This window comes from Colletotrichum destructivum, chromosome 7, assembly GCF_034447905.1.
Source record: "Colletotrichum destructivum chromosome 7, complete sequence".
Taxonomy (NCBI): Eukaryota; Fungi; Ascomycota; class Sordariomycetes; order Glomerellales; family Glomerellaceae; genus Colletotrichum; species Colletotrichum destructivum.
This window is the reverse complement of record NC_085902.1, coordinates 2,947,752-2,959,234: the sequence shown is the minus strand read 5'-3', so window position 1 is coordinate 2,959,234 and position 11,483 is coordinate 2,947,752. Positions and strand designations below refer to the sequence as shown.

General features: G+C 53.7%; 5 protein-coding genes across 5 annotated transcripts; 2 read left to right on the top strand and 3 right to left on the bottom strand.

Moving 5' to 3' along the window:
• Nucleotides 1-617: 617 nt before the first annotated feature.
• CDEST_11445 (uncharacterized protein) lies at nt 618-1,202 on the bottom strand (the record flags this gene model as incomplete). Its single annotated transcript, XM_062927601.1, has 1 exon — nt 618-1,202. The coding sequence occupies one exon, from the start codon at nt 1,200-1,202 to the stop codon at nt 618-620; it is 585 nt and encodes a 194-aa protein (XP_062783652.1).
• Nucleotides 1,203-2,414: 1,212 nt separating this feature from the next.
• CDEST_11444 (Putative glycosyl hydrolase, all-beta, glycoside hydrolase superfamily, endo-beta-1,6-galactanase) lies at nt 2,415-4,068 on the bottom strand. The gene has a single exon (XM_062927600.1). It carries the CDS (start codon nt 3,933-3,935, stop codon nt 2,484-2,486), a length of 1,452 nt encoding a protein of 483 aa, XP_062783651.1. The 5' UTR covers nt 3,936-4,068; the 3' UTR covers nt 2,415-2,483.
• A 1,657-nt stretch (nt 4,069-5,725) lies between these two features.
• On the bottom strand, nt 5,726-6,535 carry CDEST_11443 (uncharacterized protein; the record flags this gene model as incomplete). Its single annotated transcript, XM_062927599.1, has 1 exon — nt 5,726-6,535. The coding sequence occupies one exon, from the start codon at nt 6,533-6,535 to the stop codon at nt 5,726-5,728; it is 810 nt and encodes a 269-aa protein (XP_062783650.1).
• Nucleotides 6,536-7,002: 467 nt separating this feature from the next.
• On the top strand, nt 7,003-8,253 carry CDEST_11442 (Putative Zinc finger C2H2-type; the record flags this gene model as incomplete). Its single annotated transcript, XM_062927598.1, has 6 exons — nt 7,003-7,275; nt 7,353-7,429; nt 7,496-7,752; nt 7,812-7,871; nt 7,933-8,168; nt 8,221-8,253. The coding sequence occupies 6 exons, from the start codon at nt 7,003-7,005 to the stop codon at nt 8,251-8,253; spliced, it is 936 nt and encodes a 311-aa protein (XP_062783649.1).
• Nucleotides 8,254-9,236: 983 nt separating this feature from the next.
• CDEST_11441 (Putative Zinc finger C2H2-type) lies at nt 9,237-9,926 on the top strand (the record flags this gene model as incomplete). The annotated part of the gene is made up of 2 exons (XM_062927597.1): nt 9,237-9,827; nt 9,891-9,926. 2 exons carry the CDS (start codon nt 9,237-9,239, stop codon nt 9,924-9,926), a joined length of 627 nt encoding a protein of 208 aa, XP_062783648.1.
• Nucleotides 9,927-11,483: the final 1,557 nt, after the last annotated feature.

Below are 11,483 nucleotides of genomic sequence, written 5' to 3'. Positions count from 1 at the left end.
CAAGGCTCCAACTACGTTCAAGGCAGGCCAACATCTTTGCTGCAAAGGAGCAGTTGTAGGCGATGCGCGTTCGCGTGACTTTGGATGGCGGGGATCTGGCAAACATGCCACTGCGGGCAATGAACCCGGAGGGAGGAGATGAACTTGGCGAGCAACGGTAATAAAAGCAATGATTGATCGTAGAATGCGTCAAGCAGTGAGTGGATAAAAGTATCACGGGGTGAGACGTACTCAAACCAGTTGCACGATGTTCAAATACACACCAATTAATTAGACCACTTTACGCAGTGGTTTGCAAGCCGAACCGATATCCTGGCCCACTGACGCACTTGTTCCATGCTAGCTCAAAACCCATAGCTAAACTTCATTCGCTAACGCCGTGTTCAGTTCCTTCGATTCGCAGTGGTCGGTCCTGAAAAACTTCGTGTACTCGCCTTGTGCCGAACATCTCACATCGAGCTGTCTTTGTTAGTATTCGTGAAGTCATATTGCTGGGGACATGCCAAGTACTTACCCAGTTGCCTGGGACGGACTAAGCTTCCCAACTCCATGCCACCGCCGGCATTCTCACTGCCGTGGTCGCTCGAGGGGTATCAGACTTTGGGCCCCGAGTAGCCTCACCAAACAGAAAGCTTGGAATCCCGATTCTCTTGGCGGCCGACTGCTCTTAGATCCGCAACGAGATCTTCCCAGATCAATCTCTGCCGTCGTCTGTAGGTGCGATAGACTTCACCGTATTGATCTTTGATGGCGTTGAGCAATAGCAGGGAGATAGTTTGCGACGTGCTGTCCTCTTCGAGGCAGATCTTACCCAGGTGGAAGTAAGACAAGAAGACCTCCATGCTGTGAAAGTCACTGAATTTGGCTTGGGTAAGTTTAGTGATGGTGCTAGCGATGAACCTGCGATCCCTTCTGAAAAGGCTACTGGCTGCTTGAAAGAGGCGCCAGGGATGACCACGTTCTTGAATGAGCCCGTGGGCGCTCAGAGCAAGAAGAATGGCATCGTCAATCGAGTTGAGAATCAAGTTGTAAGCTTCACTACAGACCTTGAGGCTTTGTACCAGCGCCGGACCGCCCGTAGCAGGGTCCAATTCGTCGCAGATGATTATAACCAGCAGGCCCTTGTCAGAAAGGTGTTGACGGATATATTTGTCCCAATTTTCGAAGTTTTCCTTGCCGCAGAGAACCACCGGTGCGTTCATATCGACGACTAGTGCCTGCCTGACGGGGTTCCGATCTGGTTTTGGGGGTTTTCGCTATTTCTCGAGCGCCTTGTGTAGGCTTTGGCTGGGGTGAGTGGAAATTGTTGGCGACAGAAAAAATGGGAGCAGCGTCGTGTGCTGAGTGCTTGATCAATCCGGCGAATGAACTGTTCGCTACCTTCCTGGCTATGGAAGGAGACGATTCCTACGCCTTCCTGGCAAGGCATCCAAAACCAGGAGGCTCGATTGTTGGATCCTACTCATTCTTTTTTAGGTCTTGCTGCAATCATAATACTACGTCTTAGTCCGTTTTCTCTTTTCTTACAGGCCGAATTAATACCAAATGCGAAATTACAAAAAGCGAAGGGTTGGTTGGTTTTTCCTAGGCTGTACAAACAAGGTGGTCTACGTTGTTCTGAAAGGGACTGCGGTGTTTCTGGTCTTGGTCCAGAATGGTGGTACGTATATAATCAGGTTTCATCGCGTCGTTTTCATCCAGCAAACAAAGCATCCACTTCAGCACTGTTAGTGTAGCGGTTATCATCCCAGCCTTCCATAAGAAGGTGAGCTGGGGACCGGGGTTCGACTCCCCGACAGTGCATCACTTTTGCCTCCCCATTCCTTTTTCATGGTATGACTTTTTTGCATCAACTTTAGGGTCGTTACGAAGGAAAGCTATTCTCGTCTTGTGGTGCGACTTGTGATGAAGGGTGGTTGATGAATTATGCTGTGACTTCGTCGCGGCACTCGGTAAGTACAGGTACCGATAGTGGAAAGTCAGCACGGGCCGCCGAGTCCAGCACCCAATGGATTCCTCAGACCCATCATAGACTGTTCTAAGACAGGCAGGTGGGGGGGCCAATGGCGCTCAGAGCGTGTACTGGGTCTTGAGAGGTTGGCATCGCCTCAGAGAACAAGTCACTGGAGGAGGAAGCAATGCAGACGAGGGACGGCTGTACATCTGGCGGAATCAATGCTGGTACCCACACACTCTTTTGCAATTCGGACAAGCAGAGTTCTATATATCTCTGAGCCTGGGCATGAAACCTGGTTTCTGTTTGCCCACCAGCGAGTCCATCTCCATCGCGGTTTCGCTCTCCACTAGGTAAATAACTCTGAGTCGACTTCCGACTTCGACTTGCTTCACTCAACATCGGACGGAGCCCTTCGCTCGGGTAACGTAACAGCAGGAACCAACCGCTTCGTGGCAATGCGATTCGCTTTCAATTTAGAAAAGACAGAACATATATGTACGTAGTCGATGCAGTGCCGCTGATTACACTACAACTTGACGTTCTCAATCTCAAACGTCTGCACCATCTTCTTCTCGAAGAACGACCAGAACTTCGTCCCGCTCATCGTCGTGTCGCTCGCCTGGATATACCGGTCCCCGCTGGCTCCAATCTGCGTCCGCCACCGCGTGACCTTGGCCCCGTTCGTCGACGCCTGCGCGAACCTGCTCAGGTCAAAGTTGAGGTACTGCGCGTCGCCCCAGTTGACCGCGACGATCACCAGCTTCGACCGCGCCGCGTCGTACGCCGCGACCACGTTGTCCGCGCCGCCGTCCAGGATCCGCATGCCCTCGCGGATGTGCCGCGCGAACTGCGCGAGCACAAAGTACTTCTGATTCGCCACCCCGACCGTGCCGGCCTCGTTATCGGCGTCCACCACGCCCCAGCCGCCGCCGTCGAGGACCTGCCAGTACACCCACGCCGTCGGCCGCAGCCACCGGAGGTCCAGCAGGAGGTTGCTCGCCAGCCGCTCGCCCGTCGCGTCGCTCTCGCCGTACTCGCTGTTCCACACCCGCAGCCCGCTCGCCGCCGCGAGCGACGAGACGAGGTCGCGACGGCCGTTGGCGTACTGGTACCCGTGGACGTTGACGCGCGCGACGTGGCGGAGCGCGCCCGCGTTCGCGAGACCGGTCAGGGTGGCGGCGGCCTGATCGTAGTATGACTCGTCTGACGCGGCGATGGTCACGGCGCCGAGGCCGCGGCCGTCGAGCTCCGTCCGCAGCGCGTTGATGATGGTCGCCTGCGTGGGGACGTCGATGTGGCACCCTTCCTGCGTGCCGTCCGCCTTCCACCAGTTGGCCGACGGCTCGTTGAAGGGCTCGACCGACTCGAAGTCGATACCCCAGTTGTCCCGCGCGTGCCGGGCCACGGTGGCCATGTACACGGCGTGCTGCGCCAGGTTCCACGGCTGGATGTTCTCGCTGCCGTCGGCGGAGCCGGACGGGTTGTGGTTCTTGGTCATCCACCACATGGGCGAGTTGGAGAAGAGCTCGAAGCGGTTGGCGCCGCGGCTCTTGGCCTTCTGCAGCATGGCGCGTTGCGCCGTGTCGACGTCCCACCGCCACGAGGACGAGGCAGGGTCCGCGCTCGCCCAGTCGACCCAGTGGCCCTCGATCTGCCGGGACAGCATCATCTTGGGCGAGACGACCATGCGCTCGCCGTTGACGGCGTTCCAGCTGCAGGCGCCGGCGTTGTGGCGGACAATGTTGAAGCCGAGCCCGGGGAGGCTGGCGCCGCCGAGCGAGGTCGTCTTGGTGGTGAAGAAGATGTCGGCGAGGTCGTCGCGCGTGCCGAAGCGCCGCGCCCACCAGGCGAGGGAGGTGCCCCAACCTTCCCACGTGCCGCGGTCGGATTTGGCGTCGATGATGGTCGTCGTGTCGGCCGCGACGGCGGACAACGAGGCCAGGCCGAGGGCCACCACCGCGAGAGGGTTGAAGTGCATGGTGAAGGAGTGAGGAGACGAGGAAGGTCTTGCTGAGCCTCGGGGGCCCTTTGACACGGGGGAACGGCCTTGTTTACATATGTCCTACCCGTCTCCCGTTTCGTTTCGTCCACAAGCTGCACGAGCAAGCTCGCCCTCCGAAGACGAACAGGGGCGATGACTCGGCGGTGGTGGTGTGCTACAACATGATCTACAGAGCTTAGAGTACGCTGTGCGAGGTAGTCGGATATCGTGAACGGGGATGCACGGCCCGCATGGCAGCCAGGGAGATGAGCCGTCATATCTGGCCTGTGACTAAGGCCGCGCGCTGCTGGTACGGTGCACCATTAGTACCAACTCGACTAAGAACGGCCTGAAGTTTGCCCGACTTCAAATCCAAACTCGAGGCCTGAGCATTGGAAAAGAAGAATCGGCATTTTGCACTATGCGAATAGTAGGCAGGTGCTGGCGACAGACAGTGCTGGCAACAGTGGGCAGGCGCTGGCAATAGTGCAAAATGCCTGTTCTTTTTTTCTAATTCTCAGGCCTCAAGTTTGAATTTCAAGTCGGGCAACGTTTCCCCGTTTCGTATTTAGAGTTACATTGCCGTCGGCACGTGGGTGCCAGCTGACTGGGATCCGTCAATAAAGTAAATTATCAGTAGATTAAAGCTTCGGCCGAGAGTGCCATCCAAACGCATAAGGAAGCCGGCGAGTAAGTTCAGAAAGCTGGCTAAAGGCAGCAGACCAATCGCGTAGGGGGACACAAGGTTCGGGGAACAAACGGTCTATATTGCCCGCAAATGTTTATCCTATCGTACAGGATTGCTCAAAAGACGGGTCGCAGGGAAGTCCAAGAGTTGCGGTCCTAGGACCACACACACACATGAACCCGCGTCTCTCCCCGCGGCATCCGTGCCTCGAACCCGTCCCGTTCCCAACCGTTAGTTGCCCAGCCCATAAAGGTTAAGCGTACCCATTCCCAAGGTGCTATGCTGAGTCGCAGTACTGCTTCCAAAATTAGTTCAGCATTCTGCCAGCTTCCATACTTCAAGCCCCAAACCCTAATCCTGCGTATCTCGCCTCCGATATAGCTGCCCATTCAAGCAAGGTGTCCAGAAATAACCCAATGCCCTGTGATTGCGACCCCTCAAAACTTGGTAGAGCGTTATGCCGCGTCGTCTGTCCAGTCGGCAAATGCGGGGAAAGGGTCATCTGATGATGACTTGCATTGTGGGGTGATAGCAGCTTCCCTTTCTGCAGCGGAAGATGAAAGTGCGGGAGTTGGTGCCGTTGGTCCGGCTCCGACATCCGCGAGCGAGCAAGCCGTATCATCCGACATGGGCCAAGTTTGTATACTGTTGTTTCTGTTCGTGCTCAGATTTACCTGGAGAAACTTGCCTTGCATGACGCCGTTAGCCCCATCCAACATTAATGGATAGTTAATGTCACAACTTACGGAGTAAAGAAGGGTGAAGTCAACCGCGGAGCTCAGTCCAAGCCTAGCTTTACGCGAGCCAATAGTAATCTTGATTAGGCAATTGGTTTGCGGTCAGATAAACCCAAAGCTTGTTCGAACAACCAACATATCAACGTACCATTGTGAGCCATTGGAATCCAACAGATGACTGAAGTAGGATACGAAAATCCTATCAAAAGAGACTTCACCAAGATTTTGCCAGAAAATCATGAAGAGAATCAATGGTAAGCCTTCCTCATGAACGCCTCAAGAGCGCCGGCATCCACGTCACAGCGCATGAAATTGTGCATTGTCTCGAATCCTGGCAAGTTAGCCGTTGGAGAAACCATCCCTCAACGAAGGCCCTTCAAGACTGGATACCGCTTCTTCATGCCATTGGGCAAATCGAGAGGGTACGGGGGTTCGGGTCGATTTTGAACAACTGTGCGCGATGTCCTCAAGGCTGCCATTTCATCGCGTGCGGCCTCCAATTTGCGCTTCAAGTTCGGCATCGTCTCGCTGCTGATAATATTGAGGACAAGATACAGCCGCCTGAGCTTCGAGTTCCATTTGTATCTGTCGGCCTCAGCCTTCTCGACAGAAGCGAGAAGCTCGGGAATCATCTCGGCGGGGTAGCGGACGTGTTCCGGAGGGTTACCTGCCTGGGTTCTCTCAGCATCCTCAACGGCTTGCACGAGGCGATCGCTCGCGGCAACTACACTGGCGTCGAGTAGTACCAGGGTAGCACTGTCTTGATGCTGTTGGCACAAGTCGTTCAATCTTTTCATCTCGGCCCTGCATTTTCTCACCTCCGTGATGGCACGATGGACCTTCGCAACGGCCATGGCGTGATCGAAGCGCTTCTTCTGAGAGTGAACCAGACGAGGGCGCTCGGTCGGCGGTTTGCTTGGAGTGGAAGGCGCCGGGGAGGTGCTGGTAGATTGGGCGTCCAGGTCGGGGGACTTGCCTCGGGGAGCGCTGGACAGGTCGAGGGGGATGGGGGCATCGTTGCGCGGAGTGGCCTTATCCACGAACGATTTTGTATCAGAACTTTGGACAGCGGTCGTGGTAGACGGCGTCGCGGCGGCGGAGCTTTTCTTGAGCGTCTGCTTATTAAGCTTGTTGGTCTTGGCCTTGCGACGAGGCATCGGAGTTGAAGGCATCTCGGTGGACTTTTGGTCGTCTTCGTGTTTGTCCTTTGTGGAGAGAGCAGAGTCGGCCAAAGGTGAAGGTATAAGTAAGTGTATAGTGATAGGTAAAGATAGGTAGACTTTTAAAGTGAATAAGCCTAACTGACGGCTGTGGGCAGGCTTGCCAGCTGAGACGGGGGGCGTTGTCTGAGAAGGAGGAGGAGGCAGGAGAAGAGGCAGGAGCGACGGCGGCTCCGCCAGCACCTTCCTCGGCGCTCACACTACTTCCACCTCAGCGCTCACTTCACTTCCGCCACTGGGTTTTCTACTCTCCATCATCACCGCAACGGTTTCTTTTTCTTCCCTCAAATTCTCAGCAAACAAAGTTTCCAGCTTTCTTGCTCAAACCAACTGCACATACACTTCCACAGATCCAAGATCAAAAACCTAGACGAAGAGTCGCACTGAGGGACGCCGCCGGTTCTATGGCCATGTCTACAATGGAATTCGACCTTTTCCAAGGCATCAAAGAGGAGGATGTCAAGATGAGCTCCAATAATGGCTGTGAGTTGGAGGAAGAAAGTCACAAGGCCACCTCTGTTCAAGGACAGCCCTCCCAGGCCTCCCTAGGCCGTCTTTGGCCGGAGGGCCCGTCTGGCTGGCTCGACGGCCCTCCGACTTGGGTCTTCAAGGCGGATCAGGGCATCGTGAGCCTCACTGCCATGGCTGCGAATGGCGCGACCCAAAAGGGCGAGAGCCGTGAGCTGCCGGAGGTAGGGTTCTTTCTCTCATTCACCACACCTCTTGAAATTCTTTCCTTGAAAATCCTTTCTTTGACCTCTTTAACCAGCATCCGACGGAAAGAGAGACGTCAAGCTCTCTTCAGACGAACGAACAAAACACCAGAGACAATCTCAACAATACCAGGTAAATTGAACCCCATTATATCATCCCTTCTTTGGTGAAGGGACGATTTCTGATCTTTGTGGGCAGCAATGCAATGGCCGACCCCAACTTGCTAGCCCATCTCGGAGGACAACTGATGGAGTTGGCGCAGCAGACGGGACTGCCGCCGACGACGATCATCCTCTCTTACGTCGAGCTTCTTATCCGCAACGACAACCAGATGGGTTCGGGCCGAGCTGCAATTGTCGACCTTCTGAGTCGCAATGTTCCCAATGTGAGGGCCATGCCCGCTGATCAGGCTGGCGGAAGCCAAAACCTGGCCCAGAATCCCGCCCCTGGCACCGGTAGGCCTTTCCCCATTCTTCTCGAAACTCAAGTCCAGGCTCTGATATTGCTACTCTAGGACCCGTGGCTCCGCCTGGTCGAATGATTCCAATTCCTGCTGCTCCCATCCCCAACATTGGTACGCTCTCCTAGCGCGAGCTCGAAGTCCCGGTGCAAACTCTGACTTTGGGACCGTTCAGACTTTGCGGCTCCGATTGCCCAGATGATTCCACGTCCTGCTGCTCCGGTTGCTGCTGTTGCTCCCGCTCAGGCTGCTCCTCCAGCTGTTGCTGCTCCGATCCCAGCCAATCCGGTCCCCCAGGCTCAGAACCAGGCCAATGCCGCCCAGGCTCAGCCTGGTCAGACCGCCATTGAGAGACGGTTCAGCTGCCGGTTCTGTCCCAAGGACTTCACGCGCCAGTCGAGCGCGAACCGCGTAAGTACCCTGTCTATCAACCCCATTGTGGACTAGACTGACGCTCACATAGCATGAGAGAACCCACCACCAGGACCAGGTGTAGTAATGAAAAGAAGCCAACGAAAGGACGATATGAGGGACGAAATTTCTCATCAGAACGAGTTGCTCCGGATGAGGCACGAGATCACTTGAGATGGTGTTAGTAACGGACGAATCCTGCAGTTTGCTACATGTTTTGTCCCTTGGGACCGGTCTTTTTGCAGTCAAGCTTCTCCGTTTCGTCTATGAAAGACAATCTCATTTTCGCTGTTCTTTATAAATTTGCCTCAATTATGCTGTTCGTTCCCTCTCTAGCTAATGTTTCGTCCTCTTAACCCAGTCACTCTCCGTCCTATATCACTAAACAACCTTATTTCATCGTAACTCTTGCAGCTCTCGTCCCTTAGAAGAAGACCTGCAATACAATTTCCCTTAAGTTTTTTCTTTTAGTTACTCTTTTATAAATTGAATTCTTATCTATAGAAGTCTGTGAGATAATGCACTAGTTGACGTGTCTCCTGTTTTGTTATTTTGCTAATTCCGTCTGGTCTCCTGGCAAGTGACTGTTTAGGAAAACGTCTAAGGAATTGTCCTAGCTAACGTCTAATAGACAACCTAGGACATCATCTAGGAATCTGTCTTACGAATCGTCTAACAAAACGGCTGAAAGGAGAGACCGTCTAAGAAATCGTCTGGTAGTGTTCCGTCCAAGCAGACTCAAGAATTCAGCCATCCCCGTTTTTGTCTGCTCCTTTCTCTCATCAAAACGATTCGTCCTGTCTTTAGTTCCGCGGAATGCCACGAGATGATGCTCTCTCACTCTCCCACCTCTCACCGTCTCATCCTTCCACCCTCCAGATGAGCAAAGACTTTCGACTTCTCACAGCGCAGGCTTTGAAAACTTTTCTCCAGTTCACCCTTCTCCTTCACCATCTCCTAAATTTCTTCTCAGAAAGCAGCACCCAAAACAGCATTATCAAAGAAAAGCAAGCAAGTGAGTCCACCTTGTCCCCAGTGACAAAGCAAGCTACTGACATCTTCTCAAGAATGGCTGCTCTCCTTGGAAAGATGGTACTCGACGCGCTTGAGGGCGTTGCGAACAAAGCCGGAATGCCCATCGAGGAGGTTCTTAAGACAGCTCAGGGAATCGCCGAGCAGAATATCGTCAAGATGGAGCCGGCCGAGGCAGGTGAAACCAATCTCCAGGTCAAGCCCACCGGCGCCGTCGTTGCCACTGCCGCCCTTCCTGTCAAGGCCAGTTCCTCCAAGTCCGTGGCGCCTCAGGTCCTTCTTTCCAAGGCCGCTATCCCCCAGGCTCTCGCTTCCAGCTCTCGAGCTCCCGTGGCGTCGTCGTCCAAGGCCGCGGCTCCCAAGGCCTCGTCTTCCAAGGCTTTGTCTTCCAAGGCCTTGTCTTCCAAGGCCGCTCCAAAGACCGCCGTCGCTGTCAAGGGAATGCAATCGGCCTCCAAGACCAAGGGTCCGGTGCCCAAGAAAACCGCTTCCAAGGCCAAGGCTCCTGCCTCGGACTCCGACACCGCCGCGTCTGAGGGCCCTGCAAACGATGGTAGAGCCAATCAGTTCTCGTGCGAGTTCCCCGGCTGCACCAGAGACTTCGTCCACCGCTCTTCGCGCACTCGCGTATGTTATTTACCCCGAGGTAGAGGTGCTCGCTGAGAACTCCACTGACATGTCAGGGAATAGCACTACAAGCTCAATCATGACAACTGGCGCCCTTGAATGGTTGTCTCTTTTCTTCCACAGGATGATTCGCAAAGAAAGGTGATGGTATGGTGGACTGGCACTGAATGGTAAGTCGAAACCCGGCGCAAACTTGGCTGGACAAAACTCCACTGACAGTATATCTCACAACAGGCAGGCGAAACGCAACTTCTCAGTCTCCGTGCAATTATAGCTCATTGCAATACACTTTGCAGTAAGATAGCTAGCTTAGGAACGCACGACTTGTGTTCGATGACGATTCTTACCTCACTTTCGAGCTATACAGCGGCTGTCGTGATATCGTGAACCGTTTTCACCTCAGAACATTGCCTTGCTTTCTGCAGAGCCTGATGGCGACCAAAGCTTACTTGACAGGAACCTTATTCTGCTGTGTGAGAAAGCCGAAAACCCTGGTTCCCACCCTATTCCTGGCATCGATGTCACATGGATTGGTCGGTCCAGCCTTGCAGGTAGGTGAAGTTATTCAGGACAGCTAACAGTCTCTCTGTGAGAACAGGGGTCTTCCGATCGCTTGCGGGTGTTTAATTCATCTCGAGCAATTCAAGGTGTCACAACCAGCATGAAGGTCGAAGCCTGGGATCGCCCACACCACTCCTCGCCATTACAGACGTAACTCTGCTCTCGTACCCGTCAACAAGGGCTGTAGCATGCAAATCCCGTCACGCTTGGCATAGGACACATAACGCAAGGTTAGTCTCTCAGACTCGATTAAATACGAAGCAAAACTGATGGAGAGCCCACAACAGGCTCTTACAAAGTAGCATGAAGAGCTCCCATGCCTTTGATCATTCCATTTTCCGATCAAGAAGACGAGTGACCTACCCGTTTGGGGAAATACTGGCTTTCAAGCCTCGCCGCCTGAAACCCTCGCCTCTAGCAGCATGAAGATGGCATACTTATTTCCAACTGAGTTGAGGAAGGGAAGAATCACATGTCTCGGGTCATCTGTGGATGGAACTTTTCAAGTGGCGTAGTGGTGACGTGGTAGTCTACATGTACTGTACTTGAACAAACTGGAGGTTAATAGGCACCAAATCGAATTCAAGCCGAACAAGAGAAGTAGTTATACCAATCAAAAAGAACCAGCAGCTGGTTGAGTGTCGACTTCCAGCTGTTGGGCTCGAGGAGAAAAGAAGTGAGCTTATGCAAGACCAACTGTTGACTGGACCAGCTGCTCCGTCAAGTTGGTAGCCGTTTGAATAGAATCAGGGAGTTTATGAAAATGTGGATCAATGAATTCAAATTAGATAATGCAAATGACTGTACCAATATCTCCCCGGCATGCAAACTATCGCCCTTTTCTTTCTGCTTGAACAGATCCTGTAACTCGTTGCCCTCTTTCTCTCTTTCTTGTCGGCAATTAAATATCTCAGGTCTCACTGCCCAGCTCTCGGTCACCAACTCCCAACCGACTTCCACCCGATTCATGGCTTCTATCTGTGTAACCCTGCGACTTGTGTCGTTGTGCAGTCACCCATTCTCGGCCGTAACCTTCTTGCCCAGCCAGCACTCTGACTCGGTTCTCACCCAAGCTCTTCTGAACTCTCTCACGAA

Coding starts and splice junctions, on each gene's coding strand:
- CDEST_11444 (XM_062927600.1), bottom strand. CDS start 3,935: ATGCACTTCAACCCTCTCGCGGTGGTGGCCCTCGGCCTGGCCTCGTTG.